This window comes from Bubalus bubalis, chromosome 3 (genome assembly GCF_019923935.1).
Source record: "Bubalus bubalis isolate 160015118507 breed Murrah chromosome 3, NDDB_SH_1, whole genome shotgun sequence".
NCBI lineage: Eukaryota > Metazoa > Chordata > Mammalia > Artiodactyla > Bovidae > Bubalus > Bubalus bubalis.
Window position 1 is genome coordinate 52,983,658 of NC_059159.1, and position 24,132 is coordinate 53,007,789.

At 36.6% G+C, this 24,132-nt stretch overlaps 1 protein-coding gene across 1 annotated transcript in view; it reads right to left on the reverse strand.

Annotated features, from left to right (window-relative positions):
- Positions 1-2,393: 2,393 nt before the first annotated feature.
- The window catches only part of GDPD1 (glycerophosphodiester phosphodiesterase domain containing 1), a 50,757-nt gene continuing 29,018 nt past the window's right edge, over positions 2,394-24,132 (reverse strand). The window contains exons 3-10 of the mRNA XM_006045481.3: positions 21,197-21,332; positions 18,873-18,918; positions 13,384-13,502; positions 12,780-12,869; positions 9,354-9,487; positions 5,902-5,961; positions 4,181-4,232; positions 2,394-3,095 (exon numbers count right to left, since the gene is read on the reverse strand). Coding sequence (XP_006045543.1) covers positions 2,973-3,095; positions 4,181-4,232; positions 5,902-5,961; positions 9,354-9,487; positions 12,780-12,869; positions 13,384-13,502; positions 18,873-18,918; positions 21,197-21,332 — 760 coding nt within the window. The 3' untranslated portion in view covers positions 2,394-2,972. The remainder of the gene's footprint in view (positions 3,096-4,180; positions 4,233-5,901; positions 5,962-9,353; positions 9,488-12,779; positions 12,870-13,383; positions 13,503-18,872; positions 18,919-21,196; positions 21,333-24,132) is intronic.

The window sequence follows — 24,132 nt, forward strand, 5'->3', positions numbered from 1 at the left end:
GAGAAACATTTTTCATGTTTTTCTTAGAATAATAGCCTTCTTACAGACCCCAAGGCCAGACCCAGAAGGGAGTATGACTGGGGTCATGAAAGCATGGACCTTGGAACAGCGGGTCAGCGTTAGGTATGAACACCGCCTACACACTTGCTGACTGTTCCCGAGACCATCCCACGAGGGAACGGCCTGGGGTGAAAACAAGGAGATCTGGACTATGTCAGTGCAGTGTCTTGGGAAAGATAGATCAAGGCAAGTTTTGTAGTCTGCAATCAGGAGTAACAGCTGGACTCAGAGTGGACTCTGCACCTCAGTCCAACAGAGGCTGCAGGCCCCCTGACCCACTGCACCAGATTTCGTGTTCTGCTCTCATTCTCGTCGCTCGCTCCTGGACGCTTAGGGCAACACTGCTGCTGCTAAGTCGCTTCAGTCGTGTCCGACTCTGTGCGACCCCAGAGATGGCAGCCCACCAGGCTCCACCGTCCCTGGGATTCTCCAGGTAAGAACACTGGAGTGGGTTGCCATTTCCTTCTCCAATGCGTGAAAGTGAAGTCACTCAGTTGTGTCAGACTCTTCGCGACCCCATGGACTGCAGCCCACCAGGCTCCTCCACCCATGGGATTCTCCAGGCAAGAGTTAGGGCAACACACTACGATTTATATTTTGTCTTTTCCTAACCCATTGCAGCGATTTTATCTCTACAGTTGTGGTGACTAGATGGCCACCTATAGCCAGGGCCCCACCCCAATTTCTAGAACCTGTCCTGGCCAGAAAGGAGCAGTTGAACAGCTCTGGAACTACCAACTTAACCCTCTAATTAGTCCAATGTTATACTCTGTTCTTTCAGTCCTATTAAATGAGGTTTTTTCCAAGCTCTGGATCCTAGTTCTGCTAACTTGTGTCCTGTTTTACCTGATAACATGCCTCAGACCTAGTCCTACAGAGAAGCTCTTGCTACTTCAAAGTAATATTTCCTCAAACCAACCTGCCAACTGTTGTCCACTGGCATGTATTTAGAATTCTGTTGGTATGCTGGACTAGACCTATAGCAGGGAGATATATATATATATATACATATATCTATCTATCTCAAATCTAGTGCCACCTTTATTCCAGCAAAAGGATCTAATTATATCTTTTGACCACTTCTCTAGCCTTCATGCTGTGTGCCATGCCTAGCAGTATGTCTCATTAGGAAAGGATATTTAACATCTTTTAAAATGTGATGCCCTGATCAGAAAAGCAATGCTCAGATGTTATCTGATGACAAATGTGAACTCTGTTGTTATAGATACTATAATTTTATTAAGTGAATTGAAGTCACCTTGACTATAAAATCATCAAACTTTTAAAACATGATTTTCTGAACATCTTTACTATAGTGGGTACTTTCTCTTTTACTGATTGACACAAAATATATGCTGGTCCTATAATATGAACTGCATCATAACTGAATCACAACAAAGCAAATTTGGAACAGGGAAACTGTAAAAAAGAATTATATCAATGATGATCAAAAGCATCTCTAGCAACTATACTCATATGTTATATAAGTGAAAGTAAAAATGACAGATTTAATGGATTACCTGCCCAAGTTATTTATTCAAATGCCAAGAGGCAATGTACCATAAAAGTATTTCCATATTTTATTTTCCTTATATGAGAGAGAATTCTCAGGTGTGTTTACTTATATTATCAATTCACCACCTCATTAAATTCTGGAAAAAAATTATAAAGCATATTTGGAATTATAACGGCAGAAAAGAAAACACCAATGAATTCTTTTGTTTTTGAAATTTTTATTTCAGTTTAAACAAAAAAGAAATGTTACTTATGTCATCCAGGGACAGGTGGGACAGTATGATTATCCTTCATAACTGTTAGCTGGCAAAGTCCAAATGAGAGATGCAATCTAGGTCTAAGATGCTTATTGTTCCAGGTTATATTTACCTTCCAAAGAGATAATGAAAATAAGTCAAAAAGATGATAAACAGATTTATATGAAGTCACATTAGAAAATCTGAGAAAGTGATGTCTAATGCTTTGGGAAATTCTGTTCCCACTTAATACTCAGAAGAATAAATTCTTAAAGATCAGGAGCAGGTGGTTTATCCTATAAGTATTAGACACAATGATATGCACTTTCATCAGTTTGTTATGATTATTAGGACTCAAGATGTTATTTAAAATCTAGATGTAGGCCCAGACAGTTGGTCATTGCTAACAATGGAAAATGTACATTTCGTTAGAGAAAACAAAAATCTGACTATTAGCATCTTAATTTACAATTATTAAGTCCAATTTTACTTTTTACCAAAAAAAGAAATACAGCAGCAATTGTTACACACCTGAAAAAGATTCTAAACAGAATGTCCCTATTGACAACAACAACCAAGAAATTTGAATTCAGATTAGAGATTTTATTTCTGATCATGTAACAAACTTTCAGTTATTTCTGAGTCTGCCTCTGTTAACAATGTACAACTTGTCAGATAATTACATCACTGATTTCCAAGCTCTCTTTCCACAACATTTTTCCCCTTTAACTAAGGTGTACCTAGAAATAATGAGACAACCTGAATAGCTGTAATGACCTTCAATAATTCTGTCTTACTAATTAGTTGATCTTATTCCAGTGAAGGCTAATTTCAAATTTATCCAACAGCCTTTGATTTCAGAATTACTTATGATAGTAGAATACTGCATCAAATACAGAAATCTTGATCAATAATCTTCCACTTACATCTCATAAACAATTATCTTTCTAAACAAACTATTTACAAATGTAAAATATGCAATATTGTTTAAAATAAATATACAATATATAGTTTCTACATTCTCAGACAGGCTTAAAAATGAGGTAATAAACACTTAACTGATTAAACCTTTTACCATTCTGGAAATGGCTTAGGGAAATGAAAAAATTTTTTCTTAGGTCTTTTCATGTTTTCTTTGAATGCTTCTGAGTACGTCCTTTTCTATTCTGAAAAATTATGTAAAAAATCCTTAAGCTTTGTTGGATAGTCTGTCATCACCCCAGTTGCTCCCAAATCAAAGGCTCTTTTGTATTCCTGCTCTTCATTTAATACCCAAATGTACACCTGAAAATTAGAAAAATGAGAAGTATAAGAAGAAATGTTAAAACAGCAAATTATCTTTATGTTAGCATGCATCCACTACAATCTCAGTACACTTAGAAACAACCTTTTAATAACCTGCAATTTAAAGTTTTTCTGGTAAGCGGTCTGAGGTGACCTCTAAAAATGGTCTGCTATTCACTTAACCCAGAAAACGCCACAAAATCATGTAAATCAAGAGGTTCAAATCTTCACGCTCCCTTTAAGAACACTTGTGAAACTGCCCAGGCCATTAAGGGTATGCATATCTGGAAAACCACCAAGTATTTGAAGGATGTCACTTTACAGAAGCAACGTGCATGCCATTCCATCATTTTAATGGTGGAGGTGCTAGGTACGTGCAGGCCAAACAGCGGGGCTGGACACTGGGTCAGTGGCCCAAAAAGAGTGCTGAATTTTTACTGCACATGCATAAAAATGCAGAGTCATGCTGAACTTAAAGTTAGATGTAGACTCTAGATGTAGATTCTCTGGTCACTGAGCACATTCTGGTGAGCAAATCTCCCAAGGCGTGGGTAGGACTTACAGAACTCATGGTCAGATCAGCCCAGACATGAACTCTCCCTGCCCCACTGAGATGACCCTTACTGAAAAAGAACAGATGATTGTTCCTAACCCAGAAGAGGAGCTTGTACAGAAGAAAAAGATACCCAGGGAAAAAGTGAAGAAATAAATAACTTATGGCCTCGGAATAAATGCTGCAAAAGAAAGAAAGAAAGAAAGCAGCAGCAGCAAATAAAAGCCAAAAACAAAAATCTCTGCAATTTTAAGAAATCATTGAGCCCTTTAAACAAATTCCACTTTGCTCACTAAATATGACTATCCCACCCTCCGGCTTCAGTTCTCACCTACCTATAGGTGAACTCTAGCTACTGAAACACCAATACTATCTTGTTAACTATAAGGCAGAGCTTAAGGTCTTCATATGAGAACCAGTAAAAGCAGCAGAGTTAGGACCAAATCAAGTCAGTCAGAAGTTACTGCCCTCTAAACTTGTGTTGAACTGGTAAACTATGCTCTTTCTAGAATGCATCATTACAAAAACTTACCTGAATGCCTCGGGCAGTGAGGTGGTCAAACAGAGCTTTTCTCATTAGTAAACTAGAAAAGAAGAGCATAAAAGATTTAGGTACTCCTTAGTCCTAAGGAAGGACTACAATTAGTCCTCAATTCTAATTCAGTCAGTTTAGAGTTTCTAATCCCCTCTTGGATTTAATCCTGATGTTTCAGGCTAGAAGCAAGGGACGGCCTCAAGCAGTAATAGCTGTTGTGGATGGGTTTATATCTTAACTGCTGGATCTCCTTTCTGCTCTTTGCTGCCACTCTTCCTGAAGCAGCTCAATGGAGACCAGGCTTCCTCACTACTCCTGCTGGCGCCGTACTGAATGAGAAAGAACTAGGGAGTCTGTGTTCCTAACTTCCCAAATCAAAATAAGGCAGTGAACGTGGGTCAAATTCTATACAGTCACAGTCCATTTACAAAGTGTATTAGTCTTTTGTGAGTTATCTTAGAAACGTAATGTTCATTAATTACACTATCCTTTATAAAGAAAAAAAAGTTTTTTTTTTTCCAGCTCCAAATAACTTAAAAAGTGAACTTTTAGAATACAAGTCACTTGAGCAAGATGAAAGCTTTTTGTACTGAAAAGTTATACATATTATTTCTATTCTGTTTAGTCTATTAGAATGATTAAGTAGCAGAAATGAAAAACCATATGCATTTAACACCAGCTAAAATGCATCCTTGGGAATTTCCTGGTGGTCCAGTGGTTAGGGGGCATAGGTTGAATCCCTGGTTGGGGAACTAAGATCCTGCATGCCATGTGGCAGGGCCAAAAAAAAAAAAACAAAAACAGCATCTTTAAAAACTACAAATGAAATCAGGAATAAAGCAAAAAAGAATAAATCTTGTGGCACAGAGAAAAGATAAAACTAGTTTTCAAACTCTGAAAGAGGAGCTAAGGAAAAAAATGGTTGTGATTTACGACTATTATTTAAGCATTCAAGGCATTCAAGGTTCCATTTTCTTTTTTTCTTTGGCTGTGTTGGGTCCTAGCTGTGGCATGTAGGATTTTTTTTTTTTTTTTTAGCTGTGACCTCTTAGTTGCAGCATGTGGGATCTGGCTCCCTGACCAGGCGTGAACCCAGTCCCTCTGTGTTGCAAAGGAGCATGGAGTCTTAGCCACTGGACCAAGGTTCCATTGTATTTTATTTTTTTTCAAGATTCCATTTTAAAGCAATATGGAGGTAGGTTTTACCTAAAATTACACTCAACATGTCTTAGACTTTAAGGCATTTTCTCTAAAGTAGATGCCCACTGTACAGGTGGGGCTTCCATCCTGCTGTTAAGTCTCAGTGTAGCTCTTCCTTAGAAATGTGCCATTAGTCAATCTACACTCTCACATGTGCTGTGTTGCTGTACATGCTTCTTTTCACCATGTTGTTGAGTGCAGGCTAGTGGAAACAGTGAGTAAGTAGCAGGGGACGGGTATATATCCCAGGTCTGCTACTGACACGCCACGTAAATCATTTAACTTTGGGTAGCCAGGTGCTCAGTTTTCCCCTGAGTTTGATGAGATTATCTCCCAATTCCTCTTAAGGTTTCATGACTAGTAATTAAGCTAGTTCTAAATGATTCATACACATTCATTTGTATAGTCAATGTTCAACTCATCCTGGTTACAAATTACACATAGTCTGCTCTAGATTATAAGCATCATATTTAAGAGTTAAAACAATAATCTGTATATCAAGAAACTAAAATTCTTACATATCAGAAAGCCAGATGAGAAACTTCTGACTTCTGGACATGGTGTGTGGTTCTTTCAGCCTGAGGGAAAATAAAATTTAAATTAGAAACACAGGAATATATCAGTGTGATAAAACAAGTTCAAGAACAAAAATCAGTGCCTTGATTGTACTTGGTATATGCTTCAGTTCAGTTCAGTGGCTCAGTCGTGTCTGACTCTGCGACCCCATGGACTGCAGCACTCCAGCCTTCCCTGTCCACCACCAACTCACGGAGTTTACTCAAACTCACGTCCATCGAGTTGGTAATGCCATCCAACCATCTCATCCTCTGTTGTCCCTTTCTCCCGCCATCAATCCTTCCCAGCATCAGGGTCTTTTCCAATGAGTCAGCTCTTCGCATCAGATGGCCAAAGGACTGGAGTTTCAGCTTCAGCATCAGTCCTTCCAATGAATATGCAGGACTGATTTCCTTTAGGATAGACTGGTTGGATCTCCTTACAGTGCAAGAGACTCTCAAGAGTCTTCTCCAACACCACAGCTCAAACGGATCAATTCTTTGACATCAGCTTTCTTCACAGTCCAACTCTCACATCCTTACATGACTACTGGAAAAACCATAGCTTTGACTAGACAGACCTTTGTTGGCAAAGTAATGTCTCTGCTTTTTAATATACTGTCTAGATTGGTCATAACTTTTCTTCTAAGGAGCAAGCATCTTTTAATTTCATGGCTGTATCTGAGTTAAAGTCGCCCATTCCAGTCCATTTTAGTTCACTGAGTCCTAAAATGTCGATGTTCACTCTGGCCATCTCCTATTTGACCGCTTCCAATTTTTCTTGATTCATGGACCTAACATTCCACGGTCCTATGCAACATTGCTCTTTACAGCATCGGACCTTGCTTTCATCACCAGTCACATCCACAACTGGGTGTTGTTTTTGCTTTGGCTCCATCTCTTCATTCTTTCTGGAGTTACTTCTCCACTGATCTCCAGGAGCATACTGGGCACCTACCGACCTGGGGAGTTCATCTTTCAGTGTCCTATCTTAAAATCTGGGAAAGGACAAAATTAAATTAGAACAAAGCCCATTTGGATTCTCTATTTTCATGATTTCAAGCTAACTTTTTGCTACACTCTTCAAAGTTTAAAATTTAAAAGTTATCTTTCTGGAGATCTCAGATACCCAGAACCCATGTTTCTTCCTTTTTTGGTGAGGCCTCTTTTTCTCTTGCCTTGTCTGCTGTAATTTTGTATGCAGTAGATGTAAACACATAGCCAAACTTCACTATGTACTAAAAGATATTTGGGGTTAAAAATGAGATTAAAAAAAAACAAACAACCCTAAAAACATTTTTTTCCTTTCACTTTCAATGTTTGAAGACCTAGGCCCATCCTTTTAAGACATCTTTCCTACTGAAAGAGTACACTTGACTTTCAGACCTACAATGAGTTCCTTCAGCCTCTCTGATGCTGAGAGCATCAGCTGTGTCATTAACTTCGGGCTGTGCCCAGAGGCTTCTCTGACTAGTTGTCTTTCTACTGTGAAGACTGTTCAGCCTCTTTTGGAGTTCTAGTGCACAGTGATTTTCATTCTCCCCAGATCTTGATTCTTGTTTCCTTTCTAACTCCTTTTGTCTACACTCTTAGGATTACTCTGAGTTTCCCAACTTAAATTCTTTTTTTTTAAATTTATTATTTATTTTTAAATCTATCTTTAAATTTTTGGCTGTGCTGGGTCTTCATCGCTATGCACAGGCTTTCTCCAGTTGCCGCAAGCAGGGACTACTCTCTAGTTGTGGCACGTGGGCTTCTCGTTGCGGTGGCTTCCCTTGTTGCAGAGCACAGGGCTCTAGGCATGTGGGCTTCTTGTTGCGGTGTCTCCTCTTGTTGGAGGGCACAGGGCTCTAGGCATGCGGGCTTCTTGTTGCGGTGTCTCCTCTTGTTGGAGGGCACAGGGCTCTAGGCATGCGGGCTTCAGCAGTTATGACATGTGGGCCCAGTAGTCATGGTTCATGGGCTTAGCTGCTCCTTGGAATGTTGGAATGTTCCCCAACCAGGATCAAATTCATGTCCCCTGCCTTGGCAGATGGGTTCTTAACCACTGGACCACCAAGGGAGTCCTTAATTTTTTCTCTTTTCAGTTTTTATTTGAAGCTTTCTAAATAAACTCCTTCTATTCTCCTAACTCTACCCGAGGTAAAAAGTTCTAATCGCAATTTCAGGAATCCCAAGAATTAAAAAACTTGAAATATTAATTACCTCATTAAACACAAACTATTACGTTGCCTTAGGAAGTATCCACTGTCTTTCATTAAAAAAATATACAAACAATATTCTACCGCTGTCTTAATCCATAATCACTTTTTAAAGAAAAAATAAATTCTATGAAATCTGTTCACATCTGTAATTTAATAACATTTTCTTCTAAAAGGAACACCTGGAGATGATCTCAAGAGCACAACAGGCCATTCTAGACCAGAGGAAAGCGAAGTAGTTTAGGGATAAATGGCTAGGAACTATTTTAATTTAGCAAATGAAAATAGTTTATTTGTAGACAAGAAGCGATTTCTGTTGTTTCATCTAAGAAACAGCTACAGAAATTGCTAATAAATACTATTATAATCAGGAATAGACAAAATAAGCATACACATAACTAACAAACTCAAACTGGAAGACAAGCATGAAACACAGATGCTGAGTACAAGAGTGCTGACCAACTTCTTTTTCTTACTGATATTTTCTAATGATTGCTTATGTTCAGCTTGATTTTTTATAGTTCTGTGGGGATGAAAAAAGTTCTCATGCAGGTGAAACCACATTTAAATGATCTCCCCAGAAGCTCCAGAGAAATTTACGGCTAGAAATGACATTCTAAGCATGTGAGATGAACATCTTTGTTAAATACAAATGATAAAGATAATTTAACGATAAAAGCTATCATTTATTGAGTGCTTATTTTTTGCCAGGCAATGCTCCAAGTGTTTTATACATTTTTACCTTTGTATAAACAGTAAATTAGTGTGTGAAAAGCAAGGCTTTATACCCAGTAGAGAAGTTACACAATTATGAAGTATCCGAGAATCCCTTGGACTACAAGGAGATCAAACCAGTCAATCTTAAGGAAATCAGTCCTGAATATTCTTTGGAAGGACTGATGCTGAAGCTGAAGCTTCAATCCTTTGGTCACCTGATGGGACGAACTGACTCATTGGAAAAGACCCTGATGCTGGGAAAGGTTGAAGGCAGGAGGAGAAGGGGACGACAGAGGATGAGATGTTGGATGGCATCACCAACTCGATCGACATGAGTTTGCGCAAGCTCTGGGAGTTGGTGATGGACATTGAGTTGGTGATGCCATCCAAACATCTCATCCCTCTGTTGTCCCCTTCTCCTCCCATCTTCAATCTTTCTAAGTCTTTGTCTTAGTTTTCCAGTAATTGCTAACTGATGAAAACAGGGTAATCACTTACTTCAATATGATAGAAGGCATTGGGATTTCAAAAAACTGTTCTCGAATGGGCACAAAGGGCAAGAGGCCGGTGAAGAACAGGCCAAGAACGAGCAGCACGCGTTGTAAACTGAAGAGTATAGGAATTTCCGAATTCTAAAAGACACAAACAATATCAGAGGATTATTGCACAACCTTCAAAATTTCCCAAGACTGTATCTTGACATCTGTTTAAAGTATTCCCTAAATCATCAACATCCACTTCCAAATACACCACACTTAGAAATGACTGGTCCTTGACAAACAGGTCAGGATCTATGCTGGAGTCCTACAGTATAAACCGATACTCAAGCTTCTCCATTCTCCACTCTCCGCTTCTGCAGCACCAGTCCTGTCTCTTGGTGCTAGTCTCTATCACCAGAGATTAAACATATCAAATTTAATGGAACGAGATAAAGAAATAATGATATGAAATATTCAGTAACCTTCTACATACTCAATAACTATACATATATATATTTTTAAAATAGGATATGATACAGATATATGTTAATAGTGTTGCAAATATTCACGTTTTCATCTTGCAAAACTGAAACTCTATACTTATATTAAACAAATCCCCATATTCCCCTCCCCCAGATCCCCCATGTCTATCTTTAAAACAAATAAAAATTTTAATACATTTGAATGTTTCTGTATAAAATATATTGAAAAAAATCATGCAAAAACATATTTTATTTAACATTCAGTCACTTAAAAATATATATTTATTGGCTACTTAGCTGTGATACAGGGGGTGTTTTTTGTGGCATGCGGGATCCAGTTCTCTGACCAGAGACTAAACCCAGACCCCTGCAGTGGGAGCATGGCATCTTAGCCACTGGACTACCACCAGGGAGTCTCCATCCACTCTTTTTTACATTTCTTTCCCATTTAGGTCATCACAGAGCACTGAGTAGAGTTCCCTGTGCTATACAGTAGGTTCTTCTTAGTTACCTATCTTATACATAGTAGCATATATGTGTCAGTCCCAGTCTCCCAATTCACTCCACCATCCTCCCATTCTTTTATATTTTTAGCTTCTAGCATCTGGGAATTAAAGAGCTAATATGAAATTCTTATACATCGTAATTTAAGAATTATAAAAGATGCATGAATTACATAAGCATGTTCATAGTACAAATGACAATTATTGTTGAGACATTCTTCCTTAGGTGTTTGAAAATTACTGCTGAAATCTTGGGAGTTTTTAAATTCTAAAATGACAGAAGCCCAGAGATGTCTAGAAAAATACGTGAATCAAGGGGAATGTTCTGTGATTCTGGGCCAAAAGTGAACATGTTATTTTGAAATAATTATAAACTCACAGGAAGTTGTAAGAATGTACTAGAGTCCCATTTATTCTTAACTCAGCTGCCACATCTATAACCAGATGTACCAAAACCAGGAATTGACAGTGATATATTACTGTTAGACTGTCAATCTTACTTAGTTTTCAGCGTTTTTAAAACTTGTGTTAAAAAAAAAAAACTTGTGTTCATTTGTGCATGTGTATAGTTAGATGCAGCTGTAATCCATGTATAGGTATGTGTAATCACCACCAGTCAAGACACAGAACTGCTCCATCACAACAGAGAATTCCCTCCTGCTACCTCCTTAATTAAATGAATGATTTCATGTGCACCATTTTCACTTTACTGAGATAAATGCCCAAGAGTAAGCTAGATGATTAATATGCTAAATGTATGTTTGGTTTTCTAAGAAACTACTCATTGAATTAAGAGTGGCTATTTTATTTTACATTCCCACTAGCAATGCATGTGAGATGCAGTTTCTCCTCATCTTCTCCAGCATTTGCTATTATCACTGTTTTTAATTTGAAAAAAAAATTGAAAAAATTGATGTAAAAAGGGGCTTCCTTGGTGGCTCAGATGGTAAGGAATCTGTCTGCCATATAGGAGACCCAGGTTCAATCCCTGGGTCGGGAAGATTCCCTGGAGAAGGCAACAGCAACCCACTCCAGTATTCTTGCCTTGAGAATCCCATGGACAGAGGAGCCTGGCCAGTTACAGTCCATAGGGTTGCAGAGTCAGATACGACTGAGCAACTAACACACACACAAAAAGATCAGCAGGTCATGAAGTCTCCAGTATATTATCTTGCTTTTGTCTCAGTTCTATATTCTTGGGGATCTGAAGTCACTCAGCCCATTGATTATTCTGTTCGGTCCTTTTGTACACAGATAAATAAAACTTATTCCTTGCCTTAATGAGAGCCTCATTACTTTTGATTGTACTTTTAATTATAATGGTGCTGATTTTGCATCTATGCTTTCCTTCTTTGCCAGGAAGGAAGGCCTTTTCAAAAGAATTCTTTGTATTTCAGAATTGCACCTTGTGTCATAATATTCCTACTGCATCATCACTTGTATTCTGAAAGAGAATCTTCAATGCTTAAGATTTTTTAACTCTTTGTATTTCAAATCCTCTTAGCTGACTATGAGCTAAATTTTCTTGTAGAGGCTTAGTGTACCATTTCAAAATACACCCAATTTTTATAGATATAGTTTCTTCAAACAGAAGCATTTCAATTGGTGGATGGCTGTAATTCAATATGCTACCTGATAATCTTTACTGTCCATCCAAAAGGAAATCAGTCCTGAATATTCATTGGAAGGACTGATGTTGAAGCCGAAATTCCAATACTTTGGCCACCTGATGCGAAGAGCTGACTCGTATGAAAAGACCCTGATGCTGGGAAAGATTGAAGGAGAAGGGGACGACAGAGGATGAGATGGTTGGATGGCATCACCGACTCAATGGACATGAGTTTGAGTAAACTCTGGGAGTTGGTGGTGGACAGGGAGGCCTGGTGTGCTGTAGTCCATGGGGTCGCAAAGAGTCAGACACGACTGAGTGACTGAACTGAACTGAATTGAACCTGATAACCATGATTTAACTCTATTTGGGAAGTAATGTAAAGAAAAGCTTAAGTTGTAAAGTTGAAGGACTAAATACTTTCCTTCATTCAAAATTATGCAAAAAAATTTTGATTACCTAACAAAAACCAGACACTAAAAGACACACATATATACATAATAAAATGAATAACATGTTGGCAAACAACTAATATTATCATGTGAAAATAATAATTCTGTGAGCCAGTCTAATCATAGTGAACTTAATTGCAAGGTCTATTATCAAAAAAAAAAAAAAAAAGGTCCATTATCTACTCAACCTACTATCTATAAATTCATTATGTCTATTAGTAAACTTCTGGTTAGCTGCTTCCATCCAATACTATCTGTCTTTGTAACAAGGCTATATGAAATAAGATATTTTTAAAAAATTATGACTGTAATTACTTAACTTTTATAGACATATAACAACAACAAAGATAGATCATTCTGTATCTTTTTTTCCCATTCTGTATTGTTTTTGAAGCTTACCTCTTTGTAGCACTTCTCTACAATTTCATAGCTGGCGTTACCCCACACTGTTATGTGTTCTCGTCTGTACTGCTTCACCAATTCCGAAACCTACATGTGAAAATTCAAAATTTTATTCATGTGACTCTTTGTAAATCCACTTACGTGATTTTACTTATAAAATGGATTACAACTATCTGCTGGTGCACAGTATAAAATTTTGAAAGAACTGATCATTAAATTCAGATTATTTCATAAAGTACAAGAAATTACATCTACCATTATATGATTTATCTAATAGAATACAACTGTTTAGTAACTGGACATAAACTAAGTACAAATGAAACAAGTGAAACTGGAAGAAGTTAATTACATAAATGCCACAGCCATGGGGGTTCACAGGAACTCACACTTATCCATGACTGAGACATGACAAGTCACTCTGAAAACAGGCTTTCCTACAGTAGAGTGATCTCTTCTACCAGGGTAGTATTTAAAACAGTGCTGGTCCCTAGAGTATCACATTTCCTTGAACATTATCAATCTATGCAGGCACCTGCGCTAGCCGTATTTAGTTCGTGAAATCGGATTGCAATACGCTCAGAGGAGGCAATGCCTTAAGTACCTTCTTAATCAGCAAATTGTTGTTGACTTTGATATCGATGTTAATGGGAGTGTTAGGAAAGGCCTCAAAAACTTCCTTCAGTAATGGAATTCGGTTATCTTTTCCTTCACATTGGCATGCTGAGAAAGCAAGATTTTTAAATGTATTTTTAAAAGATCACTTTTTTGATGATTAGAAAAGTTAAGAGTATGCAGTCATAACAGGACATTTACAAAATGATAAAAAGTATAAAGAAGAGAAGAAAAATCATCTAGAAATCCAACAAGTTAGATATAACCACTGAGACCATTTGGTGTACTTTCTCTCCTCTTTTTTCCCTATACATAATCTGATGATGTTATAATATAGTGTCCCTTCAGGTTTTAACTTGATCTTTTCACATAAGTAAAAATAAATGCTAGTATACTGTATTTATGATTATGATTAAAAGTTTTCCATTATATTTTTTGAGATAACTGTAGATTCACATGTAGTTTTAAGAAACAATATAGAGATTTATGCAGGGTTTACCCAGATTTCCCAATGGTAACCTTTAGCAAAACTGTAGTATGATATCATAACCATGATATTTACATTGATAGAATCCACGGATCCTATCCTGCAATTATTATTTTAAATAAATTTAAGGGTTTAAAATTTAACCAGTCTCCTTGAAGGATAACATAATCTGTCACTCCAAAATATGCCATTTTGGCATAAGGAATCTTCTGAAGCAGAGGCAATTGAGAAGAAGCAGATACAAGAAAAGTTCTCGATGCCCATCCCCCAATGCCTAAAAACAAGACTAAATTGTGCAAAAAATAAGCAACAACCCTTGACCCTTATCAGCACCAAAGGACTCTATATAAAAAACTACTGATTAGTCTTTATCTTCCATCAACCCCCCATATTTACCTCCCCACCATTTGCCACTCTAGACATTCAAAGTCCTTTTTTCCTTTGTCTTGTCACTTCTCTGAAAATTTACTGGATTTTGTTCGCTTGTTTAAGATGCTATATAAACTCAAGTTCTAGCCACACCTTTGAGTATTCATCCCTGAGTTTCCTCCATGACACCTGCACATTAGTAAACTTCTGTTTTTCTCGTGTTAATCTTTTTTGTTACAGAGTCTAGATGAGAAACTAAAAGAATAGAAGAAAAAAATTTTTCTTCCCCTAGACCTTACTACTGGAAACTGAGATTGTTTCTAAAGTTTTGCTATGATATCATCAGTAAATTTTTCAGACTGTGAATAATATGGTTAGGCAAGGGAAATGCATGCTAATTCAGTAATGGGTTGAAGAATTATATCAATGCAGTTATTCAAAGAAAACTGAGTCACGAAAAATCAGAAGAGGATTTTTAATCATTCTTTTTATTTTCTGAGGGTTATTTTATTCTTTCCTTAGTTCCATTTGCTCTAATTACTTATATAATATACTATACATACTATATAACTATTATAAAATTTCCCCTTCCATCTGAAACTTCAATTCCACTAATGCGTGAGTAACAAAATTGTGAAAGATCCTTTATTTCATCCTTATTGTACAGCAAACCAAAACAAACAAGCATATCAAAAAAAGTAATTTGAGTCTAAGTTCTAAAACTTTTTAAAACACAGGCTCGTGTGAAAAGCAGATGGGAATGGGAAAATTAAAAAAAAAGAAAAAATATGTTATCATTTGTCTATTCTGTATTCTATTCTTACTGCCTTTTTACTATGCCTTATAATTCAGATGGGGCTCTGGGTCATTCTGATGGGACTGTTAATCATTTGGCTTTGTCTCCCAGACACAGAGAAAGCACATAACCTTTCAAGCATAAAAATATGGACCACAGGAGATGTTGCCTAAAACGGATCCTGTACTTTTGAACTTATCAGAGGTCCATTTTTATGTGAAGAAGATGTGCTTGAGAACAAAGCTAACATGATGAAAATGGAATAAAGAAATGGAAATAAGACACAGACAAATTATTGCTTGAGCAACTGGAATCAGTTATGTTTGAAGGCATATAACCTCTAGACTTTTTAGTTATGAGAAAACAATAAATTATTCTTGTAAACTTCTCTTAAACTATTTTCAGATGGATTTCTAGTACTGATAACTCAAAGAGTTTGGACTTAGACTACAGAACTGAACTATAAAAATTAATTATGTTAATATACAAAAATTTAGCTATAGTTTTTATCTAACCAGACGCCTTCCTTCCTTAGGAAAATTGCATCTGCTGCATTCTAAATTGTTTTGATTGGGCTGTCAAAAACAGGCCTTCTCCCCACTCACTCTCACAAGTAGCCAAATGACCTAGGTCTGCCCAATCGTAACAGCCTGTCCCTTTATCCACATGAATAGTTCAAGATGGACACATGACCCAAGTCTAGCCAATCAGTGCCTTTCTCTAGAACCTTTCATAAGTAAGGTCACAGTACAGGCAGGATGTGAATTTACACTTGTCAGTGATCACATTCCTGCCACATGCCCCAAATCCATCTATAGTAAAAGAAGACCTCAGAGAAGCAGAACAATGGAATAAAGCAAGAGATTTTTTATGTGCCCAAGGATCCCATAATGTTTAATTATGATCCTCTCTCTAGGATATGGTCCTATAAACTGGTCTCTGTTACTTATAATTTAAAAAGTCTGAACGTGATGTTCTATTTGTACAGTCCAATATGTCAGCCACTGGCCACATGGGGCTATTTAAATTAAGATGAAATAGGGAACTTCCCTGGTGGCCCAGTGGTTAAAAATTCTGCCGTTTTATTACAGGGGGCATGGGTTCCACCCCTAGTGGGGGAACTAAGATTCCCCCATGCTGCATGGTGTGGCAATAAAGAAATAAATAAAATGAAATAAAATTTAAAATTCAGTTACTCGGGTATGCTAACCACATTTCAAGTACTCAACAGTCACATGTGGCTATTGACTATTGTATCACACAGTACAAATGTAGGACATTTCTATCAGTATAGAAAGCTATATTTAGGCAACGCCATTCTAGCTAAATTTTTGTTAGCTTATTCAATGTGGAAAAACTAATTTTGCAGTCGAAAGAATCACCATAGACAATAGCTATTCACACCTAAGTAGATGTACGCAAGGATCCCAACTTGGAAAAAGGTCAGACAAAACTAACTTTGGAAAAGCAACATGACCCATTACACAATAAGAATAATATTGAATCAAATAGTGGGAGGGAAAAAAGGAAATGAAAACATGCTAAGAGAATGTGTGCTAAAGTGATATGAAGATATTTAAATTAGATGACTCAGTCAGCACAGAATAAAGAGTTGGAGGAAGAAGTTTGTCCCCAATATTGTTCAGGCAGAGAATAACTAGAGGGGAAATATTACCAAAAGGGAAAGAGGAAAATAACATGAAAACATAAATGCTACATTTAGAGTGTGCCATAGGACGTGCTGGTGGATGGAACACATGAAGTGGCTCTGGAGCACACTAGAACTTTCAAACAGATCACTACAGTCAAATCTAGATCCAAACTATGTAATTTTCATGGAAAAGAGGTTATTTTCAAGTAAGCAGGACAGATAAAAATAAACCCTTTGGTTAACACATTTTCATGTTCCTTCTTTAAGTTTACTTTTTAATGTAGCCTGTGGTACATCAAAGTACCTTTAAAAAGAAAACACTCAATTCTTCCTCACTTAAGTTGTGAACCACAAAGAAAGCAAGAGGCCTAAAATCTGTATTCCTCTGAGAGTTGATTCCCTCTCTCCCTTTTGCTTTCTCTCCCTTCCTCCAGTATTTGAAGAAAACAACAGTTCTAGCAGGGGAACAGAAGAGGAAAAACACTGAACAACTTTCTGCCTAATCTGAGTCAAGTGTTTACAGTACCATATATGTCTGTTTCAAATACAAAAAACCTCACGTGTGAGGCACAGCCTTTAAGCTAATTATGATATGACTTGAATACAATATGAATGAAGGGTAATTATTGTTAATCATTAAATCTGAGAGTACATGGCATTGCTACTAACATGCTATTTGAAGAGACTCTGTAGCTACAGGGGCAGTACAGATAGCTGAACACTGGCCTGGTAAGGAGAAGACCTAGTTTCAAGTCCCAGGTCTGTCATTTTCTTGTTATATGACCTTAATCAAGGAAATTTACACATTTAGGATTCAGTTTACTTTCTCTAACAAGAGGAGACAGGGTTAGATGATTTCAGAGGTCTCTTCCCATTCAAAAGTTGTATGACTTATTTGGGAGATATAAAACCAGGGGAACAAATTTTTTTTTTTTTTTCCAAAGCATCTTATAAACTTTGTGAGGCTTTGGCTTTGCTCTCTATAAAGGAAAACTTGGGAAAAACTTCACTTAGGAAATTTTCTTAACTTTTCCAAGTCCACAATTGACACCAGTACTGAACAGCTTTGCAAGTTATAATCCTACTAATTATAAGAATGAAAGGTGTTTCATCAAATCAGCAAAAGCTTAATGATACTTACTTGGAAGGCAAAGTCAAAAAAACCCCCACAAACATCACATTGAAACGTCCTGTAGAGACAGCCCATGCAAACAGGTTTCTGATTTTTATTTGGCTCTCTAAGGTTTCTTCATGGGGTCGCAAAGAGTTGGACATGACTTAGTGACTGAACAACAGCAACAACAAGGTTTCTCAATCAAGGAGAAATTATACTGGCCAATTTTAAGTTTAGCTCACAGAGTGGTTACAGGTCTTCTTGAAAATTAGTATCAACAGATCCTTGACATTTAACCAAGGTTTCAACTATATGCAAGCTTTACCAAGGACCATGACAAGAACATCATGCAGTTTTCCTGAGTTACATGTGAATCAACTCAAAACATGATGTTGGATTGTCAAGGGAAGGGCGCTCAGCACCTGTAACTCGAGGTGGTGTGTTTTCCATCCTAACGTAACTAACACATTGGACCAAGGGACATGTCTCTTTGTGGGAAATGTTCCCTCAAAAGAAAAAAAAACAACTATGTTGCTGATTAGAAAATGAAGATGACTAGGAAATGGATGGTTTATTCGACTAACAGAATTCTTTTACTGATTTAAAATATGGAGTAGCTAAATAACACAGAATGAAAAAATTACAGAATTGGCAAGGATCTGAAAGGGGTCCCTTTAATTTCTTTTCATTCTTCTTATTTATGATGGATTATTTACTACAAGTTATAGTAATATTCTAGAATTTGAAGCTTTAGAAGTGCAAAGTATCCCTAATAATATATGAGTTTCTCATAATTAATATTCAGACTTAAATGAACTAAATTTAGATAGAATGAGTCATTAATAAATCTTTGGGCATCATCATCTCAGGTTTAGATACCATCAAGATTTCAGATTTGTAGGCCTGTACAAACAAGCTTTGAGGGAAGACTTTTAGTTAGAACTTCTTATCATAAGTTAATACACATGTATTTCTAATTCTCAGCATAAATGAATACACTTAGTATATTCATAAATGAATACGCTAGTGTAAGCATTTTGTCTGCAAATGTAAATTATTACCTTTTTGAAACGAGACATCCAGTTTGCCAAGGTAAGGTGGGAGTTCCTTTAAAAGATATGATTGAAAAAAGTTAACTCTCAAAAAATAAAACGTATTTTAGCATCTTACATTAAGACATAAAGATTTGCTTCTTTGAAAAAGACAAAAATGAAATCTACAAATGTTTATATAGTAAACTCTTTAGCAGAACAGCCCCAGCAGCAAATTGACTGTATAATTACTGACTTTCATGACCTACAGGAAATCTGTACTGATACAAACCATTTGTCAATAATAAATACACAAAGATCTCAGTAGAAAAGTATCAGCAACAGACAATTCAAAGGGAAAAAAAATCATAAAGAAAAAATCTTCAAATTCATTAATAAGGAAATGCTAATTAAAATTTAATCTAGCAAATCAGGAAATTCTTTGTTTAATTATAGTGCCCCAAAATGGTAAGGGTGTGGCAAAATGGAAATTCTTTTAATATCAGATAGAAAAAGTCTTTTAAACACTTTTAAAATCCAAGCTAGCAAACAGCAACTTTCAATATATATTAAGAAACTATCGGGAATTCCCTGGTGCTCCCACTGGTTAGGACTCTGTGTTTCTGCCTTGAGGTCCTGGGTTCAATCACTGGTCAGGGAACTAGGATCTCACAAGTCACATGGCCAAAAAAACCCACAACTATAACATTCCTAATTTTTTATCCAATAATTTCCCTGCTGAGAGTTAATTTGTGTGTGTGCGTTAGTCGCTCAGTCATGTGTGACTCTCTGCAACCCCGTGTACTATAGCCTGTCAGGCTCTTCTGTCCATGGAATTCTCCAGGCAAGTATACTAAAGTGGGTTGCCATTTCCTTCTCCAGGGGATCTTCCCAATTCACGGATCAAACCCAGGTCTCCTGCATTATAGGAGATTCTTTACTCTCTGAGCTGCCAGGGAAGCCTGAGAGCTAATTTGGTGAAATAATTTTATTTTTTTATTAAAAAAATTTTTTTAAAATGTGGACTATTTTTAAAGTCTTTATTGATTTGTTACAATATCGGTTCAATACTAGTTTTTTTGGCTGCAAGGCATGTAGGATGCCAGCTTTCCAATCAGGGATTGAACCCACACTCTGCATTGGAAGCTGAAGTCTTAACCACTGGACCACCAGCGAAGTACCAGGAAATAATTTAAATATAGAGAAAATTTTATCTTTACAAAACTTTATTACACACATATAAATAGATGTTCAGGGCAATGTTATTCCTAATGGTGAAAGCAGAACTAATTCAAATACCCAACAAATTGGAATGGTTAAAAATAACAATATATCCACTCAGTATAATAACTTCAGTCATTTGAAATGTTTATGAAAAATAAGCATAGAATCTGAAAAGGCTAAATACTGTATGATTCCAACTATATGATACTTTGGAAAAAACAAAACTATGGAGACAATAAAAAGACCAGTCATTGTCAGGGGTTGGGGAGCAGGAAGGATGAATAGCTAGAGCACAGAGAATTTTTAGGACAGGGAAACTATGCTGTATACCATTATATTAGTGGATACAAGTTATTTTCATGTCTATCATATCAACGCCTATAGAATATACAACATGGAGAGTGAATCCTGATGCAAGCTCTGAACTCTGGGTGGTGACGTGTCAGTGTACCAACCGCGCCACTATGCAGCGGGATGCTGACAGTCGAGGGACGTTGTACCTGTGCTAAGTCAGGAAGTATTTGGGAAATCTCTACATATTCTGATTAGTTTTGTGCGGATATAACTGTTCTAAAGAATAAAAGTCTATTAAAAAAAAAAGGAAAAAAATGTACGTCATGCCACAATATAAATAATATACAATGAGAACACAACCATGTAAAAGACATTCAGAGTATATATAAAGATAGTATCCTGTTGACATAAGTTTTCTTTAGGTGGTAGAATTAAGCATTGTTTTTCTTCCATTTATCAGTTTACTATAATGAGCATATAAACTACTAAAATCAGATTTTTAAAGGGTTTTTTCCTATTCCCAAAGACTAAAACTAGTTCATATATATAATCTGAATCAAATAAATTGTAGAATATTTGCAACAAGTTGAACTTCAGTAGCTTTGCATTTGAGGACTTTGGTAATTTTGTTGAAATATTTATTCAAGTAAGTCTTCACAAATGTATGTAATGAATACAAATTCTCACTGGAAGTCAGAATAGTTTTTTGTTTCCTTTGACATTCATTAATCTTTAACTTTTTTTCTTATTTACTGAGCGCTATCTGGCACTTAGTGTTTTTAAAAATCTTATTAAAATACCTATTAGTTATTAGTTTATCATGCATTTTAACTTACACAGTACTTGAGATCAGAGATGTTTACATTGATCCCTGTTGATCTCTTTAGGTTCTCATCATGTGACACGACAACTTGCTCATCTTTTGTGATATGGCAGTCCAATTCCAACATATCAGTTCCAATTGTAACTGCGCTGAAGAAATACAAAGAAAAATAATGACATTCTGAAACATAAGCAAACATTTAGGTTACGTACATTAGATGAAAAAGATCACAGTGACATCAAAATAGCAGAAAACCCCATAATACTAAAATTTCTCAAGATTATTATTTATTATGAATAACTGATATGAAAATATTCTAAGTGAACTTAGAATAAATAAGAGACTGATGTTGCCTCCTTTCCATAACAAGCAATCCCTAATTTTGTCAACCTAAAATAAAGAAAAGGCTTCCCTGGTGGCTCAGTGGTAAAGAACCTGCCTGCCAATGCAGGAGATGGATGTTTGATCCCTAGGTTGGGAAGATTCCATGGAGAAGGAAATGGCAACCCACTCCAGTATTTTTGACTGGGAAATCCCATGGACAGAGGAGCCTGGTGAGTTATAGTTCATGGGGTCTCAAAAAAGTTGGACACGACTTAGTGACTAAACAACAACACAAATATAAAGGGAAGGACAGTGGACCAGAAGTTGAGATTTGGGTACCAGTTCCTACTTCACTATGAACTTGCTGTGTAACTTTGGGTGAGTAAATGCCCCTCTTTGGGCCTATATTTCCACATCTATAAAATGAAAGCTTAAAGAACAAAAAAGGATGCCCACTTCAGCCACTTAAATTCAGCACAGGATCAGAAACTCTATCAGGGAAATTAAGCAAGAAAAAAAAAAAGCACCAAAACTGGAAAAGAAGAAGTAAATTTATCACTATCTGCAGATGACAAAGTCTCATATGTAGATACAAAGGTTCCACACACTATTGTCAGAACAAAAAAAAAACCCAGTAAATTTCAATACAAAACAAAAACACAAAAATCATTTTTATTTCTGTACACTAAGAATGAAAATCTGAAAAAGAAATCGTGAAACAATTTCATTTACAACAGCATCAAAAAGAATACAAACTTTGGAATTAACTAAAGAGGCGAAGTTATGACCAACCTAGATAGCATATGGAAAAGCAGAGATATTACTTTGCCAACAAAGGTCCGTCTAGTCAAGGCTATGATTTTTCCAGTGGTCAGGTATGGATGTGAGAGTTGGACTGTGAAGAAAGCTGAGCGCCGAAGAATTGATGTTTTTGAACTGTGGTGTTGGAGAAGACTCTTGAGAGTCCCTTGGACTGCAAGGAGATCCAACCAGTTCATCCTAAAGGAGATCAGCCCTGGGTGTTCTTTGGAAGGAATGATGCTAAAGCTGAAACTTCAGTACTTTGGCCACCTCATGCGAAGAGTTGACTCATTGAAAAGACTCTGATGCTGGGAGGGAGTGGGGGCAGGAGGAAAAGGGGACGACAGGGGATGAGATGGCTGGATGGCATCACTGACTCGATGGACGTGAGTTTGAGTGAACTCCGGGAGTTGGTGATGGACAGGGAGGCCTGGTGTGCTGTGATTCATGGGGTCGCAAAGAGTCGGACACGACTGAGCGACTGAACTGAGCTGAAAGAGGCGAAAAGCTTGTACAATGAAAAGTACAAAACACTGTTGAAAGAAATTAAAGAAGATATAAATAAACACACAGACACCCATGTTCATAGACTGGAACACTTAATATTGTTAAGATATAAATACTATATTGATCTACAGATTTAATGCAACTCCTATCAAAATTTCAATGATTTTTTTGCAGAAATAGAAAATCCATCCTAAAATTCATATGGAAGCTCAAGGAAGCTCAAATAGCCAAAACAATCTTGAAAAAGAACAAAGTTGGAAGACTCACACTTTCTAATTTCAAACTTACTACAAAGCTTGAAAACAATGTGGTACTGGCATAGAGACAACATGCAGACCAAGAGAAGACAGAGTCTAGAAATCTTCGCAGATATGGCCAAATGATTTTTGACAAGGATGCAAAGACTATTCAATAGGGAAAGGCCAGTCATTTCAACAAATGGTGTTGAGAAAACTGGATATTCAAATGTGAAAGAATGAATTTGAATTCTTACATAAAACCATATCCAAAAATAAACTCAAAATGAATCAAAGATCTAACTGTAAGACCTAAAGTGGAAAAAAAAGAAAAACTCAGAAGAAAACATACAGGAAAAGCTTCATTGAATTGGACTTGGCAATGACTTATTGGATATGACACCAAAAGCACAGGCAACAAAATTAAAAATAGACAAATTGAGCTTCTTCAAAATTTTAAAAGTTTGTGCATCAGAGGACATTAATAGACAACTCACAACAGAAGGCAACTCACAGAATGGGAAAATCACCTATCTATCTGATAAAGAATTAACATCTTCAATACACACAGAACTCCTAAAATGAAACAAGAAAAACAATCAGAGTGAAAAATGAGTAGACATTCTGCAAAGAAGATGTGTCATATGGTACTGGCACAAAGACAGAAATACAGATCAATGGAACAAAATAGAAAGCCCAGAGATAAATCCACGCACATATGGACACCTTATCTTTGACAAAGGAGGCAAGAATATACAATGGATTAAAGACAATCTCTTTAACAAGTGGTGCTGGGAAATCTGGTCAACCACTTGTAAAAGAATGAAACTAGAACACTTTCTAACACCATACACAAAAATAAACTCAAAATGGATTAAAGACCTAAACATAAGACCAGAAACTATAAAACTCCTAGAGGAGAACATAGGCAAAACACTCTCTGACATACATCACAGCAGGATCCTCTATGACCCACCTCCCAGAATATTGGAAATAAAAGCAAAAATAAACAAATGGGACCTAATTAACCTTAAAAGCTTCTGCACATCAAGGGAAACTATTAGCAAGGTGAAAAGACAGC